The sequence below is a fragment of the Nipponia nippon genome, unplaced genomic scaffold (genome assembly GCF_047370975.1).
Source record: "Nipponia nippon isolate SJK-2023a ecotype South Korea unplaced genomic scaffold, ASM4737097v1 scaffold_5, whole genome shotgun sequence".
Taxonomy (NCBI): Eukaryota; Metazoa; Chordata; class Aves; order Pelecaniformes; family Threskiornithidae; genus Nipponia; species Nipponia nippon.
In genome coordinates this window covers 77,723,053-77,741,406 of record NW_028262369.1, presented here as the reverse complement: position 1 = coordinate 77,741,406, position 18,354 = coordinate 77,723,053, and the positions used below count along the sequence as shown (strand labels likewise).

At 36.1% G+C, this 18,354-nt stretch overlaps 1 protein-coding gene across 5 annotated transcripts in view; it reads left to right on the top strand.

The window, feature by feature from the left end:
- DYNC1I2 (dynein cytoplasmic 1 intermediate chain 2) overlaps positions 1-18,354 on the top strand; it is a 31,899-nt gene that overhangs the window by 6,019 nt on the left and 7,526 nt on the right. For 3 of the 5 annotated variants that reach the window (XM_087731124.1, XM_087731123.1, XM_087731126.1), the window contains exons 4-8: positions 1,630-1,720; positions 6,596-6,655; positions 7,898-8,013; positions 17,753-17,842; positions 18,101-18,263. In XM_087731124.1, coding sequence (XP_087587250.1) covers positions 1,630-1,720; positions 6,596-6,655; positions 7,898-8,013; positions 17,753-17,842; positions 18,101-18,263 — 520 coding nt within the window. The remainder of the gene's footprint in view (positions 1-1,629; positions 1,721-6,595; positions 6,656-7,897; positions 8,014-17,752; positions 17,843-18,100; positions 18,264-18,354) is intronic. The other 2 variants (XM_087731127.1, XM_009462051.2) reach the window with 2 other exon arrangements.

The following is an 18,354-nucleotide window of genomic DNA, read 5'->3' as shown; positions in this document are numbered from 1 at the left end:
ACTGCTGGTCTTTAAATAGGTTTCACCTCACTAACAGGAAGACTTTCTTGAAAACTGTGTGTCCCACAAGAGGGCACTGCAGCATCAAAACTAAGCTACTGAACTCTTAGCCGTGCTTACTGCTAGATAGAGCTGACTCACTTTGTAAATGGTAACAAGATATGTTTCTAATGTGGCCTCTTCAGTTAAGAAAGGGTGACATTAAAGTGTCATCGTTTCTGATAACGCTCAAAAATAATGTAGGAATAGAAGGCCTACGGGTGTTTCCTTTAGTATAAATTATTCAGTGGATAGTGATGATGGGTTGAAGAACATATATCTACTCATATATACACCTATATTTCTATAGATATATGTATAAAGTGTAAGTGTGTGTATGTATGAATTTATGAAGTATAACTCTAGACCTATATAGAAGTCCCTCCTGTAGGAGGAATTAGTGTTTAGTAAAGTGAAGTGTTCACTGTGATTTTGTAAATATAGGGAAGAATTTTTGCCAACCAGAGTCATGGCTTTCTTTTGGGATGGGATGGAAACATTCTTCAAAATTCACAATATACTTATGATTTCAAGAAATTCTCTAAAATGTTGCAGATTGAAATTCAGAATTCTCTCTTGCCTGACACCTGACAGATGGGATACCAGTTTATATACATAACTTGTGTTCAGTTGGTTAAAGGTTCTTTTTAAGGGTTGCTAAGGAGTGAATGTGTTCCATGAATGTTTTACGTATTGCTGAAAAATGAAGCGTATAAAGACCTTCAACACGTACCCTGATTCTTAAGCATAAACCTAAGTTTCATTAAATAATGAGTATCACTATTTCTAAAGAAGGAAAGTTGAAAGAAGTATTGAAATAGCTTTGTGTTTGTATCAGATTGCATGATATCATTCACTATTATGTATCAGTTCCAAAAAAACATGTTGCTTTTTAAACAGTAATTGCAATCTTCATCTACATACTGAAGATGAACTGACTTTTAAGAAAAGGTTTCATTGTAACAGTACTAGACTGTTTGTCAAGTAAAAAGAAAGAAAACACGAAAATCCACCCAAACTGAACACTAGAAACTTGGTTGTAATAAACAGGATTTATGTTCATTTGATTCAAACTAGAACAAAAGTAACAGTATGCTGTATGACAAAGCCACTTTTTTTGGTCCACATTTTGGTGATTATATATTTTGAAACAAAATTCCCAGTTAAATACATTCAACGTCTAATTTGGAAGAAAAACTAATGTCTAAGCTATATTAACAACTATCTATCTTCTATGCTTAAGCAACATGATTTAGTGGAAATTATCCTTTGAAAATTGATGTCATCGTTTGTCAGAAGTTCAGTTTAAAAATATATTTTCAATTCATTTTCTCTTAAATGTCTTTCCCTCCATGTCTTTTTTGTATGCACCAGATGCATAAATGCCGAACAATTGCATGAAAGTCCAGCATGAATTGTTAACATTGTCTTTTCCCCTCTCTTTCTACTGTTCATTTTCATCCATGTATTTTTTTTGTTTGCCATCACTTTTTTTTTTTAATACTTCATGTTAAATTAATTTGAAAACATCCTAAGCTGTGCAACCTCTGCGAATAGTAACAGCGGATACCTGTCTGTTTCACTATTTAGTCCCTCCTCCTACCTCTCCGTCTTCCAAATCTGTGAGTACGCCAAGTGAGGCTGGAAGCCAGGACTCTGGTGATGGCGCTGTTGGATCTAGGTATGTTGCTTTCCTTGTCATATTCCTTTGCTTAATACTCATATTATGGATAATTAAGCTTTAGAAGACATCAAGGTTAATTACTTGATTATAATATAATATGAGGTTACAGTATTATTGAATCTGTGAACAATGACTGTTTTACAGAAGTACTTTAAAATTTGAAATGCAACTGTACTTACTAATTTGAAATTGCCAACATTAACATGGAGTTGTTTAAACTTGCAAGTTTAAAGTAAAATGAGACTGAATGTCTTGTGGTAATGTTGTATGCATGTATGTCTCAGGACAACGGAAAAGTGGAAAAGTCCAACTTCTAGGCTCTTCCCAGTTTTTTTCTAAAGGAGGGTGTGTATGACTGATAGGCTATTTCCTTTTTCCTTCTATTCTAGTTGGTCTAATAAAAGATGCTGTCTACAAACTTTGCCTTGCTTCTGATTTTATTTTTTTTTCCTTACTCAGAACAGTGTTTCTCGTTATTTCAACTTGCAGCCATCCCTGTAACACAACTGTACCACTCACAATCTCTCTCATTTGGCCAAGACATAGCACCATGTTAGTACGGCCACAGTTTTTTTTCAGTTCCAGTACTTGTTACATCTATTTGACCATTTTTTTGTGCATGTCGTGGTTTAACGCCAGCCAGCAACTAAGCACCACGCAGCCGCTCGCTCACTCCCCACCAGTGGGATGGGGGAGAGAATCAGAAGGGTAAAAGGAAGAAAACTCGTGGGTTGAGATAAGAACAGTTTAATAATTGAAGTAAAATAAATTAGAACAGTTAAATAGGCAAAGCAAAAACCGTGCGCGCAAACAAAGCAAAACAAGGAATTCATTCACTACTTCCCATCGGCAGGCAGGTGTTCAGCCATCTCCAGGAAAGCAGGGCTCCATCACCTGTAAGGGTTACTTGGGAAGACAAACGCCATCATACCCAACGTCCATCGTCCCCCCCCTTCCTCCTCCTTCCCCCAGTTTATATACTGAGCATGACGTCATATGGTATGGAATAGCCCTTGGGCCAGTTTGGGTCAGCCCCCGTGGCTGTGCTCCCTCCCAGCTTCTTGTGCACCCAGCAGAGCAGGGGAAGGTGAAAAATCCTTGACCAGTGTGAGCGCCACTTAGCACCTATTTAGCAACAGCTTAGCACTACTTAGCAAGAACCAAAGCATCGGTGTATCATCGACATTGTTCTCATCCTAAACCCAAACCACAGCCCCATACCGGCTACCAAGACGAAAAATTAACTCCATCCCAGCTGAAACCAGGACAGTGCTTGACAGTTTGAGGAAATGCTGCTCTAAAGAGAGTCAGATAAATATTTCTGTTAAACTAGGAATTCAAAGTGGTGATATATGGGTGATAAGGTGCGAAACACTACTTCCTAAGAGTATTTCTAATGTTTCCCATGCACAGTCTGCAAGGAAGAGCAGTATTTGCCTATTAATATTTATAATTTATATTTTCTCAGCAAATGAAGTTCATGTACTTAAAATTTACTGAGTGCGTTGTGGATGAAGTTTAGTTAAAGCACAGTTACTAAAGCAGTTATCAGTTACTTTTGTGCTTATATGAGTATTTGTTTTGGAGAAAGAGTGAATACTTACACCACTTGAAACATCTTTTTAAAAAGACTGCAGTAACATTATGTCACCTGTCATGTTAATAAATAACCAATATACTTGTTCCTTAACAAGTAAGTTAGTAACTTACTTGTTAAGTTGTGAATAACAAGCAAATTTTAATTTATTTGAAATCTGTGATTATTGCTTATTAAATTGTCATTTTATATTTAAATTCACTGTCTAGAAGAAAAAACAAGAATTATTTGATGATGACTTTTTTAAAAAACAAGAATTTCTTTCCATTCATACATAATTTAATTTCAATATGAAACACAATATGTGTAGGCCATATATCTGTAATTGAACGCCATGTTGTGTACTGAATTTATCTCCACCTCATAGGTGTACTGTGCTCTCTGTATGTTCCTCAGACACAGTAATGTTGTATGCATACATTTTCTTATGAAGCCTTGAGAAGACTCGTATCCTAAGCCTCTATAGCTTGATTCATTTGCAAACTTTAAATCTGTCTCTTGACAATTCCCCAGACATCGAAGCATAAAAAATGTTGTGGTCTTGAAGGTGTGGAGGTATGAATGAATAGCTAAATTGAAGGCTATGTAGAGTCACTGTTGGAGTATCCTTGCTTATTTTTTGACCACTGGATAACATTCTTCCCCTCCCCCAGTAAACAGATGTCTATATCCTAGTCTATTAGTACAAGTTTGTGCAGCATTCCTAATGTCCGTGTACATTTGAACTTAAAAGTTAATGGGAAAAATTGAACTGTGTGATATCCCTTAGTGTTACACCTGGCATTTCATATCAATATGAGATATGGTAGAAAGCCCAAGTTGTTCCACTGTGCTTGATAATCTTAAAACAAACCCTTTCATGTTAGTGTGTTATTTCAGTTCTCTCTTTTTTTTTTTTTCTTTTTTTTTTTTTTTTTTTGATTTGTGGCCATTTGTTCTTTGGTCATGCTGCAACTATACAGAGATTATCTCCTTTGTTAGTTTAGTCTTTTATCCTCTATGATACTGAATCTTGCCAGTAACTTTACTTATTTAGTAATTAATAGAGCAGTGTTCAGACTCTGTTCCTGCTGTTACTTCCATCTGTCTTGCTTTATTTTCATCAGTAAAGAGTTTTGGTTCTCAGTTTGATACCATTCTTTATCTCTTTCCTCAGTTAAGAGTATAAATTCAAGACTGGAAATTAATACAATTAGTTTACTTTTAGGTTAGGTGGATGCTTCATAGAATTAGTTTAAATGCAGAAAATACTTCTCAGAGATATAAGAAGCATTAGGAATATGCCTGGATACAGAGAAGTTCGGGCATATGTGGAAGAATAGGAACTTCACTGAAGCTTCATTTAACTTAAGGCATAACAAACATCTGGAAAGCAAAAAGAACAGTATCTTACATCATTTTGGTACCCGTATAATAGGTGAATTTTATCTCCGGATGTTACGTTTATTTTAAAAGAATATCTCTGAGAAAGATTTAACTGTATATCTTGTACTGTTTATTGACCTGAACTGTTTTAAAAGGCAGACTATCCCTGGTACCACTGAAGCAACTGTTGAAAGTTAAAAGAATGCTTTGAAAGCAGGAGAGCAACCTCAGTAAGGGCTAGATCTTAAGCAGGCACAAAAGTCGGAGCCTTTTAAATTCGTAGCCCTTTTGTCTCAAGTGGGATTGAAAAAGTTGAGGAAATGTTTTACAAGTATTGTGGTAATGCAGCATTTGGATCTGTAGATAAGTCATCCTTTGCAGAAGCAACATGAAGGTTGGGGTGGTGGTTTCGTTTTGCTCTCTTTTTTTTTTTTTTTTTTTTTTTTTTTTTTTTTTTTTAAATGCATGATTGAATGACACATGAGCAATACCCAGCTTGAAGTCTCAGGCACCAAAATAAACTCCAAGTTTAAATCTATTTGGTCAAGAAAAATAGTAGAGACCTAAAGAATAAGTATACTCAAAATAATTAGCTTTATGGTAAGAGAGTGTCTTTTCTGATGCATAAAAGATATGGAAAGGTTTTAGAGATTTAGGTATTAAGCTATTGCTGTGGGTGCAATACCAGTTATGTAGAATGATATGCTAAATATGAAGACTGGATTTGTAATTCTTAATTAAACTATAATTAATTATTCTTCTAATGCATACTTTCTACAAGAACAAGGTAGTGCATGACATACATATATTTATGAGTTTTTATGGCATTGCCTATACATTTTTGACATCAACTTTACCTTTAGGAAATCTGCACCTGGTTTATAAGAACATTACTATCTATGGGATGGAAATGGAAAATTACCTTTTATTGACTTAGCATAGTAAAAATATTACGCATTTTTTTTTTTTGTTATAAAACACAATTTAAAAAAAAATAGTAGCATCGAAGAACTTTAGAAAAACCATGCATGTTTGTCTGTTAATCTCTCTTTTATAAGATTGTTTTAAAATTCTGCCTAAGTCTGGTAGCAGGCAGTAGACTAAATGAAAATTTGTGGAGAAGGGATGAAGGCTGAAAATGAAGGGAGAAGGAAGATTTATTTCCCCCTTCGTATTTCTTCGGATACAAAAGCGACTTGAAATGGATCTATTCTCTTCATTATTCCACATGACTTTGAAATGTGTTATTAATATAAAGCCCACTATTTCTAAGAGATTTAAATATCTTAAATGGAGTTGGCTCTAAATCAGATGACACTTATAAGCCCAAGGCAGTGCTTAACCCATAATTACTGCAATGTCACATCTTGGAAACTCTAGCAGTTCTCTATCCCAGTGGAAATGCATTTTTGCCCCTCTACTAAAAGGCTGATGTGTTGACTCATTTCCTTTACCAATATGACAGTTTCCTCCACATATTTACTGCTCTGGGCAAGACTGCATTACATTAACAAATCTGTCTTCATATGACATGAACAAATCTGAACAGATTTTTAAAGGAATTTGAAGTTTTTAATGGTTCTTGTCAGCATTTAAAGTATTTTTATTTGCCTCTCATAAAGGCTACATTTGTTTGCAGATCTTTAACTTTCAATCTTTAAAATAATTTAATTCTTTTCTAATAGCTCTGAATTCTGTGTTTGCTTTTTAGCTTTTGTATTTGCTGCATGTATTATTGCACTGAATCGTTGCTGAATTTCCCCTAACTGATGTTACATTGCTTTGTTTCTTGTGAACAATGAAATAACTATAAGCTTACTGTAACTCTAGCATTTCATAGTGTGTATTTGCTTCACTAATCTCTGGCCTTTTTTGCTAATGCTGCATGATTGTTCAACCTGGGGTATCAGGACGCTGCATTGGGATACTGATCCATCAGTTCTTCAGCTCCACTCTGATTCCGATCTGGGGTATTGCATAGATTTCTTATATTCCCTCTTTCATGTACTTATGGATAATAAGTATAGGAGTATTTTTTCTTTAAGACTTCAAGTTGTTAAGAGACTGTTCTGTGAGTAACAGAAATTCACTATCCCTAGACTTAGTGCAGTTTGCTTGCAATGGGAAATTTTTATATTATTTAATATACATAAGATGCTTATTTCTAATAACAAAACTTACTTATTCATGTTTTTCTTTGAGTCATTCTTTGGAAAAATGTGAACTTTAAAAAGTCATTTCTTTAAAATAAAAAGCTTAGAATAACTGTATTTAAGAACAGAGTGAATCCCATCTTTTTCTTATAAATATGTTTATAAAAGCTGTAGCTCATTATAAGCACTTACTGAAACCCGTATTGTGCTGTAAGAATTACGATTCTGCCCACCAAAACCTTTCAAAAGGGATTACTCTTTCTTTTCCTTTTATCTTAGGAGAAGGGTGGATAATAAGAAACTAAATCTGATATAGGTAAATTGTTGTTGGATCACTGCAGTATTACTGCAATACGTACTGAAACTAGCTTTTATAGGAAGTACAGTGACTGAATGAATGTTACGTGGTTTTTGGAAGTATGTTATGTATTGTAGTTTGATACTAGCTATATCTGCATTTATAGGATCTTCCATAAGCTAAAGTCAGAAAGCTCAGAGGTTTTCAGTATTGTATCTGTAATACATTACTCCAGAATAAATCACTTGTATGCGAGTTTCAGATTAGACTTGCCAGTTCTGCATTCTAAATAATATCTTAGAGGTATACAAAAAAGGACAACAAAGTTAAAGGGACTAGGAAATGCTTTTTCCTTCAGAATAACTAAGCTGTTTTTTAAGCTTTAAAACCCTAGAACCATTGCTATACAAACATGAATTGTGAGCAGATCTGTTCCACTGAAGAGATACGTCATATATGTAGCAGTACCCTAGTCAACCACAAAGAGCAAAACTTTAAAATTACATCCTATAATCCAGATATTTTTATATATATATTTACATACCTTTCTTTTTGTTGCAGATGTATAAATGGCTGCTGATTTTAAGTAATAATAAAATATTAGTCATAATCATGTGACTTCTTCAGCGTTAAGTTTCCACTGGATTTAAGTTTGACTAAGTAGTGCTGTGACATGATGACTTGGGTATTCTAGGCAAAATGTGAAGTAAGTCATAAAGTTAAATATTTTTTTTTCTGATTTCTCTATTAATTTTATTTAGACGTGGACCTGTTAAACTTGGAATGGCCAAAATTACACAAGTTGACTTTCCTCCTCGAGAAATTGTTACGTATACAAAGGAGACGCAAACACCTGTTATGACTCAGCCAAAGGAAGGTGAATGGTTAACTTATTACTACCTAAGTTATTTTTCTTTTCTTTTATTATAATAATCATGACTGACTGAATTAGAACCAGCACTTGTGATATTGAAACTTAATAAGGTAGAGTGAAGGTTGATATGTGAGATAATTGATATAAATTCAATTATTAAATTCATACAGGTCTTACTTAAGAGCATTACTGTCATTCTGCATCTTGTTTAACATTACTTTTATTACTAATACATGATATTTTCTCACTCCTAGTAAACATTCAGGTTAGACACTAATTTACTTAATTAGCTGAAAACTGATAAATAAAAATGGGATATATCATGCGTTTACAACGTTTAAGAATCCACACGCAACTTACTTGAAGGGTGTGTATCCTGACAACAAACTTTGCAATTAAACCCCCCACACTCTTTAAGAATTTGAATTTTTATATCTGGAGCTTATACATTGAGTTTTGAAAGAAGAAACTAATTTCATTATTAACCCGTGCAGTTTCTGTTCTCACTAATTGAACATATGCTTTCCTTTAGTCATGACTTGTTTGCTTTTCAGAAAAGAAATTTTTCCAAAGAAAACATAGTTGGCTAATAAATTTGCTTTTCGGTGTTGAAACACTTGAATTTAGCTGCAAATGAAAATACTAATCTTGACCTAGTCTGTGTGTAGTTCTACAACAAAATCACATGGTTGTTTAATGTGACTGACTTTGAGTATGTGTCTTTGCTAGCAACTTTAGGACCTAATTCTACATTTGCAATTTTGCATTTTCCTGCTGTTTGGTATGTGAACTTTCGGGTGAGATAAAAGCACTTTTTAAAACATGAAGAGAATACTCAACTGAAATCTTACACTGGTGTTTCCAGAAACTGTATAATTTACCTGAAAGTGTAATACAGATGATATAGAGTGTAAAGTGTAATACAAGTGATGCAGAATTGTTGTTGTTGCTCCAGTCTGCATCAATATGCTGCTCTTGTCTGGAGTGTGTCTTGAAGTCACTTTGGCAAGTTCAACTAGATGCAAATGACACTGTGAATGAGATTAAGTGAGAGCAGGGGAAAGGGGAGGGAAAAGAAAGGAAGTAAATTGCAACAATACTTTGTGTTGAGAAGTTTTTCCTTCTTATCCTGGGTATCCAGGATAAGGGATTGATGTGTCTTCAGAACACAAACTAGATCTTTCAAACTTCGTTATTCAGTGAGCCAGAATAACAGAGGATATGCTTTTTCTCTAACTGCATTTCTTTTCCGTTCTTCATTTTATCCATATCCCTGCACAGATAGATGTTTTGGGTTTTCCTGCTTTCATTTCTCCCATGCCTTTACCTTTTCCTTTCTCTATTCCCTCTGGTTTTTGTTTTTTTCTTTTCTTCCCCTCTGTCAGATTCATGGAATTTGAAGACTTAGTTCATAGTTTGTAGAAGAGTTTGAAGAGTTTTACTTCTGCCTGCTGTCAGTGGAAATTGCCTGGGGTTGTATGATCTTAGTTTTAAACTCAGTGGATAGGCTGTAGTTGAGGTTTACTGTAGTGGAGCTGGAAAGATGGGTCATCTGTATTTCTGCATTTACCAGAAAGGTCTCTCAGTACAGATGTTGTCTCCTGATCCATTCCACCTTAAAAATAACACTTCTCTTGAGAGCCATCATCATTATTTTATGTATGTGTGTTTCACGAAAGTCACTTACAGATGCTTTTTTATCATTTCAGTGTTGAGGATCTTTTTAAGGTCTGTCTTAAGACTGCCTAAATACATTCATACATTCCTAATTAAGCTCTATGTTCACAATTTACGATACCATCTGAAATAGGACATGGGTTTAAAAAAAAACAAAAAACAAAAAAAAACCAACAAAAAAACCCCACATGCTGCCTCCAAAAAAAGAGAGTCACTAGGTTAGAGATTTTGATTATGGGAAGAAAATTTTGAAGTCTTTAAAACAATTGGCAAAAGCAATATGCTGAATTTTCAGATGCAATTAGATACATTCTGTCTAATTTATCTCATTGATTCTTGTTTCTTTGTACAATCTGAGGGGTTTTTTTCAGTACACTGTAAACTAAAGATAATCTTACAAAGTACACTTGAAAGTTGAGCTTGCAACTGAATTTACACATACAAGTAATCTTCAGTAAGATCCCTTGTACAGCAACAAGTTGCATCTCAGCTAGGCTACCTCAAATGTTCAGGCTTCCTTATAAAATGAAGTGGACTGGACCTTTCTTAATTATCATACCTTGAGATTTTAAAATGCTGCTGGAGCTGTGCTTTTGAACAAAGGAAAATGCAGATGACACCAAGTTGGGTGGAAGTGTCGATCTGCTGGAGGGTAGAAAGGCCCTACAGAGGGATCTGGACAGGCTGGATCGATGGGCCGAGGCCAACTGTATGAGATTCAACAAGGCTCAGTGCCGGGTCCTGCACTTGGGTCACAACAACCCCATGCAACGCTACAGGCTTGGGGAGGAGTGGTTGGAGAGCTGCCTGGCTGAAAAGGACCTGGGGATGTTGGTCTGAACAAGCCGCCTGAACATGAGCCAGCAGTGTGCTCAGGTGGCCAAGAAGTCCAATGGCATCCTGGCTTGTATCAGGAATAGTGTGGCCAGCAGGACCAGGGAGGTGGTAGTGCCCCTGTACTCGGCACTGGTGAGGCCGCACCTCGAGTCCTGTGTTCAGTTTTGGGCCCCTCACAACAAGAAGGACATTGAGGTGCTGGAACGTGTCCAGAGGAGGGCAATGAAGTTGGTGAAGGGTCTAGAGCACAAGTCTTATGAGGAGCAGCTGAGGGAGCTGGGGTTGTTTAGCCTGAAGAAGAGGACGCTCAGGGGAGACTTTATTGCTCTCTACAACTACCTGAAAGGAGGTTGTAGCGAGGTGGGGGTTGGTCTCTTCTTCCAAGTAACAAGCGATAGAACGAAAGGAAACGGCCTCAAGCTGCGCCGGGGAAGTTTAGGTTGGATATTAGGAAAAACTTCTTCACCGAAAGGGTAGTCAGGCACTGGACCAGGCTGCCCAGGGAAGTGGTTGAGTCCCCATCCCTGGAGGTATTTAAAAGAAGGGTAGATGTGGTGCTTGAGGACATGGTTTAGTGGTGGACTTGGCAGTGCTAGGTTAACGGTTGGACTCGATGATCTTAAGGGTCTTTTCCAACCTTGACGATTCTATGATTCTATGAAAACAGAAACAGGTTTATTTGATATGCTGTGTGGGGATTCTGCAGGTTTAGGTCCACTTGTGCTGGAGGTTAAATTGTGCTAACACTGATTTTTTTTGGGGGGGAAAAAAAGTAACTAACAAACAAACAAACAAAAAAAAGAAAACAAAACTAAAAAAGCAGTTCCGCTTCTGTGTGCCACAATAGTTATGCAGTTATTTTGTAACCTGAATTGGAAAACATTCAAGCTACAACTAATCTGGTGGGACAGACAGGAAGTAGGGGAAAACTGGTGTTAAACTAAAACAGTTCCTAATTGTCATGGAAATATTTATGGCAACAGAAACAAAATGACAGTTACATAGGGGAGATTTCATGTCCTCAACTTAAAGTTGGCCTTTGGAAATGCCCGTTTTCGATTCAGTGTAAGAAACAGTTAAATTTAAATAATGAGTACCTTTCACCTGAACAGTTCTGGTTTTAAAATGCGAAGGTCACTCATCTCAGAAGTTGACAGAAAAAACTGCATTCAGTAGTTGAGAAATCCCAAACTGGAAAATTCCATAGTTAGAGAAGGGAGGTAGACTAAGTTTATATGTTCATGCTTCTGTATAGTGCATATGTGTTGCACCATCCTAGACAATATTCAAATATGAAGTAACTCCCCCCGCTGTCTTGTAGATACGAGGCTTCTCAGCTGCAACTGTTTTGAGCCAGTGATCCTCTCCGCTTGTAACGAAAGAATGACAAGTTTCCATGCAGCCCTAGATGCTAGAGCTAGAATGTGACCTCAGTGCTAGTGGCACTATAGCCTTTTCATGCTAAGACAAAAAGTAGCACTGCTGGAATTAGGACTTTTCCACGTTTCTTCACCCCCACCCCTTTGAAACGTTGTATCCAAAATAGTAGATAGCCTTGTTTTCTCTTATGGAATGTCCAGCTTTTAATTTTGAAATGTGACAGCTTCCTTAGGAGGTGAAGGCATTTAGTGTGCTAACAGTTCTCAGAACTTCCATTATTTTACTACAGTACTAATATGCTGATTTATTATGACCTCAAGTATTTGAGAAACTGCCTGTCTTAGGAAGATTGATTCTTTTTATAATATTGTAAAACAATAAAATCAGGATCTCGCCTAGAAATCTGTTTCACTCTGATTAGGGATTGAGTCATCTTTAGACCGCTAAGTATTTTGCCACAGGAAGTCATTCACTGTATTCTGAACAGTATGGAATATTAAATTTCCCAATTAATTGAATTTTTAATAAACATGTTTCACAGTTCTTATAGGAAGATGCCCACATCCAAAGTAGACTTAGAAGGTAAATCTGCAATACTTGTTTTATGAGCTTTTTGTATGATGGGTGTAACCCACAGCTGCTCTTTCCTCAAGGTCCCATGTATACAAGTAAGTGACTAAGGATACAGAAGAAGAGAAACACAGTAAGAAATGGTGTCGGGGTGGCAGTCTTGGTGCTCTCAAACTTCTTGCTTTGATGAAAATACTGACACGTGTCTGTCTTTAGTACTTCTTTCCCCCCACTTTTTTTTTTCTCCAGAATTCTCAATAGCCTTAGTCTTCTAACGCTACTGTTTCTGTAGCAGCTGTATTTATTATGTAAAAGAAATGAAATCATGAAATGGTTCATTGTTCTGAGGAATATAGCAGAGAAAATAGGCTCTTTTTTTTTCTCTTGTTCTCTTGGCATGTCCTATTCCTGTTTTGGGGGTTTTGTCATTCTGTGATACAGTAATGATGGCCATCTTTTTTGTTTAGGGACCAAATAAATTTATTTTGTCTTGATAAAAGTGTTGTGCCATACTTGGTCTGTTCTCCCTTATTTCATAACTAGTAAGCCTAAGCATCTGTGTCTCTACACCATTATTACGCTTTAACTTTTGTCACCATCATAACATGAACATCCTGTGTTTAGGCTGCTCCATTCCCCAGCATCCTTGTTCTGCCATCCCCTTTTCTATTATCTAAATCCATTTCTCACTTCCCATGATTCTGCCTGCTTCCCTCATTGTCCAATTTTGGTGGACATGTTTTTTAGTTAGTGTGGTCAACTGGTTCTTAGGGCTGTTATTTAGCCTCTATTTGGCATGCTCTATCAGGCAGCAAATTTTCAGTTCTCTCTGAAAATACATTTGAAATTGCGTTCCCTTCATACACTCATCTCTTTCTAGCAGGCAGCAGAAGCAGTTTCAGCAACATAGATGCAATTCAGATGTGAACTCTGGTATATGTCTTAGTGTTCTGCAGGCTCCATGTTGGCCAACACCCAGAGTACTGTAATTATTGGTGCTAAATTTTTTTATCTGTACTTCTTGCTACACTGCTCTCTACTATACTGTTTGATCTCTTCCTTTGTGATTTAATAACATATTGTTCAAATTTGCATGGAAAGAAATTAATCATGAATACACCCAATAAAGATGTGTTATGAGTCCTTGAAGTAGTTAATTCAAAGGAAGATAAGCATATAGGGGAATAGGATTCTGGTCAGCTGTCACAATTAAGGCTTTTCGTGGACTAATGGGATACTTGTTATTTAGTGCTGCTGTACAGTATTGTGCATGTGCCATCACAACTAACTGCAGACAGTATATTGCATTAGCTCCCCTCTTTCAGGAATTATTGTCTGGTAAAGTCTCCGAGACACAGAATGAAAACAATAAGCGTTTTTGTCCTCTTAATTCTGACTTAAGCTGAGTAATAACAATTTGGTGTATAGGATTGGCTTCTTGGATGCTGTTACAGTGAATTTTTACATTTTTACATTTTAATATTTTAAAAAGAAATAATGGGTGCTTATATATTTATGTATTGTTCTGTACATGCCTTAAATGTACAGTGAAATATAGATGGGAAAACTTGATATGAAGACATTCGGCTTAACAAAAGCCACCCATTTCACAGATGATTTAACTTTGATTAACCTACTCTGCAGCAACAGATTACTCAGACAACTGGAACTTCACTCTATAGTGTTATTGCTAGGTGCAGCCTAATTTACAGCACCGCTTTTCTTTCTGTATTGCCAAAATACATCACAACTTCAATGTTAACTCAAAGTAAAAATTCAGCGGTTCATTAAACCTGTTTGTAGCATTCATTGACAAGAAATTTGTCGCTATTAAAGTAGCTGCTATTTTTATGCAATCTTTACTGCTTTTGTAACCTTAGATCCTCTATTCGCCTGTCAGAAATAACATGGAGTTAACCCCTTAGCATATTATAATGAATATTCATCAATATGTTGATGCAACATAGAGTCCTATTTCCTGTCTTCATGACCCTATGACTTTCCTAAGTCTTAGCAGCCTTTTTTTAAATGCTGAATTGTATTTGGTATACTGACAATTGAAGTGGCATAAAATGCCAGTAGGTACAGTCAATAATGAATAAGGAGGATGAAGTTAGACAGTGCTTTTAGGGTTTCCAAATTTATGTAGCTGACTTGAAATAAATGCAGTATACCACTCCATGGGTTCTTGACTTACTAGATGTGGAACTTTTTCAGAAATAGTATGTCCAATCTTTCAGTATTTGCTGGGTAATATATTATTGTTATGCCAATTCCTTGCAAATACCAGCACCTGGCATGTTATTAAATAAATTTAAGATAAAGCAGAGACAGGAGAAGTAATTAAAACAAAAACTTCTTATTTCTTTTGTTGTCCAACAGCCTCATGCTGCCTTTTTTGATTGTAAACTTCTCTGAGAAAGTATCCTAGTTTCAGATAAGGAAGCATCCTAGTTTTGGATAATGAGGTCAAGAGCTTGTATATGTGGGGTTTTTTTGTTTTGTGTTGTTTGTGTTGTTGTTGGTGGGTTGTTTGTTTGTTTGTTTTTTTTTCCTCCAGATCCCTTAATGAGAAAGTTTGTGTATTACTTTTCTTTCTTTAGAGGGAAGGTTTTAGATTTATGTAGTTACAGATAAATCACAGTGAGATGACATGTTCAATTTCAAGTCTGATCCTTTGAGAATATTACAATAAGTGCTGTATCCTGCATTTAAATGCAGTAATATCAACTGGCTGTATGCTGTGAAAGTACTATGAAGGAATTTAGATCTCTATATAATACATACCATTTATGTTTCAAACATTAAAATGCAGGAGCAATCAACTATATGATCTTTTGAATAAAATATGTAGATTAGAAGGTCACTTAGCACTAAGGGGTTGACCATCTGCATTTGACAAGAATTGGACTCCTGTCACTGAAAATGGTACTTAGAATCAGTGTAGTATGACTAAAGGGGGATTGGGCTGAAATTTCTAATTTGGGACTTTCAAAGCTAGAATAATGTATCCAGGGTGACCCAAAACCAAATTTCTGAATTTGAAGGCATCATTTAAATCTGCAAGATTGATTGGCAGGGTGAACAAGAAGGGGATTTTTATCCACGTGGCTGTAATGTGAATATGTGGTCCTGTATTTGTTGTTCTCAAAATCATGTGTGTTAACTCGTATTACATTTTTTTAATTAATCAGTGTTCACACCTATAGCGATTTGACATTAAGAATTCCATTCTTTAGAACTGCTACAAGTTATACAGTTTTCAGATTACTAGTCCGCTGTACATGTGAATCCATCTAAAAAGGAGCAGTGTCTTTCTGTTTCTCTGCGTGATTATTTTGCCAAAAAAAGCTTTCATTTTTTTTAAGTAGCACAAAAGCTGTAATTGGCATGCTTTGTAAGGAAGTGTCAATGTGCAAGAGAGTGGAGATCACTAAGAATTCTTTTACGCGTTCTTTCCCCTTTGCACCACCGCCTCCTCAGCAGGGTCACTGAGATCACTAGCTTTTCTTGAAATGGCCATTTTCACTGGCAGGTGCATTATACCCTGTATTTTCAGATTGTTTTTCCATTCTGAATGTTTGGCAGGTTGATTGCTCTGGCTGCATTGACGGAGAAAGGGCTGACAAATGCGGTTGGGCTGGCTGAAAAGACAGTGATTACTGTTTTCCTTTGTGGCTGATTGAGGCCCTTGAAAGGAAAGATTTTAACCTTCACCATTTGGTTCAAAAGTATGAGCATATATTGAAATCATTCATGCCATTTATCCTAGTTCTGTAAACTTGTCAGAACGTAAAAATCGCTCAATTTCAAGTAATGTAGGATTGGCATACGTCATTATCATTTTGATTAAGTTGGAGTTTGTATTATTGTGTGCATTATACAGTGTCATTTAAAGCTTTCTTTCCTGCAGGTACAGTTATATTTTTATTGCTTATACTATGGAGTTAGAAAGATTTTCAGACCTCTTTAAACCTATCACTATGTGTGTGGTTTGGCAGCTGGTATGGCCTACAAGCTGTATTTTGTTTGCAGGGTAAAGGCTTGTCTGTAGACCTCCTGGAGTGCTGGTAATTGCACAGGCTTGCCGTTGGGGAAAGACATGATTGGAAGCAGTCAGGCAGAAAAATGTTGTGCCATCCCATTGCCACCTCATAGCAGAGAGACAATCCTAGCAGTACCATCTGGTTGTTGCTATCTAGTCAGCTGGCCTGGCTGCTGGGACCATGGCTTGGCAGCTGGTTCCCATCCCTTGACCACCCTTTTTTTTCTTTTTTTTTTGTGCGCATGCATGTGGATTTTTTTTTTTTTTTTTTTACTTTTTTTTTGTCAGATAACTTTGAACATGGGTCAGGGAGATGGCTGCAACAAACAAGCCTAGTCCCTCTTGAATACTGTCTCATTACTTGTGATGAAGCATGCAGCAGTCTCCCACTGCCATTCCCTTATAGACAGATGACATAGCTGTTTTACCAATGAAAATAGTCTTTTCAGAAGCTTATTCTAGAACGTGGATGAAGAAAAGACAGGAAATGCATATTCCACAAGACTAAGTAATTTAAAGTTATTTTCTGGTTTATGGTATTCAAAGAAGACAATGTAGAAATGCAAAAAGTGCTCTAAACCTTGTCAGTGTTCCTGAACATTAATATTTTATGTTACGCGTTGCAATTAGGGAAAACACATTTTGTTGTAAAGTTCTCATTGCCAAACATGATACAGATAATGAGACTTGCATTTAGAATGACAGAAAAAATGTAATTTCCCTGCTATTATCTTTAGCAAAATTTGCCTCTCAGAATAGCAACCTGAAAGCTAATGTAAGCCATCTTCATGCCGTGTGAAGACCCATTAGACTCTGATGGTTTCAGATCACAAGTAAGCAGCTGCTCTGTAGACTATTTTAGACATTTGATTTTTTCTTTATTCTGCAGCATTAATGTGTCAGTATGTTACACAGAACATGCATCCACCACATGGTTTTGTGTGGAATCATAAATGCTTGTAAGAGATTTCTACTTCGGATTCTTTACAATTTCTTATGTGTCTTATTTCAGTTTATACAACTACATAATTTAGTGCAACTAAAATCCAGGTGTAGACAGTGTTCCAATGATCTTTTGGTTTGAGATAATGTTATCCTAGGGACTACATTTTACAAATATAACCATTTTAAGCTAAATGATACCATTTTACATCTGCTTATTTGAGATTCATATGGAATGTTACTGTTCCTCTTTAAAAACATTGACAGTCTCGCCATAACGTTTCTCCTTAGATGAGGAAGATGAAGATGATGTGGTTGCACCAAAACCGTTAGTTGAACCTGAGGAAGAAAAAACATTAAAAAAAGAGGAGGAGGAAGAAGGTACAGTTCACCTCAAGACTTCTGAATATGTTGTAAAGACAGACATCAATAAATTTTTAACTTCTTTTCTCTCCATTAAGTTGAAATTAATTTGATTTACATTTTAACAATCAGCTAGCAAAATATAAAATGTATTTAAAATCTGTGGATGTTAGGAAACAAATTTTCCAACGTCATGGTAAATACTCTGTTTTTCTTCCTTGGAGGGAACTGGTGAAAGTATGCAGTACAAAGAACGTATGTATAATTCTTTTCCAGCAGCCCCTCATGAACTTACAGAAGAGGAAAAACAACAAATTTTGCATTCTGAAGAATTTTTAAGTTTCTTTGACCACTCCACAAGGATTGTTGAAAGAGCCCTTTCTGAGCAAATCAACATTTTCTTTGACTACAGTGGAAGAGACTTAGAAGACAAAGAAGGGTAACATGAATGTTGAATACTTTACTGTGAATGTGCAATATTTGTAACTGAAAAAGTGATCTAAGATTAATATCTGCTAATTGCCTTTATA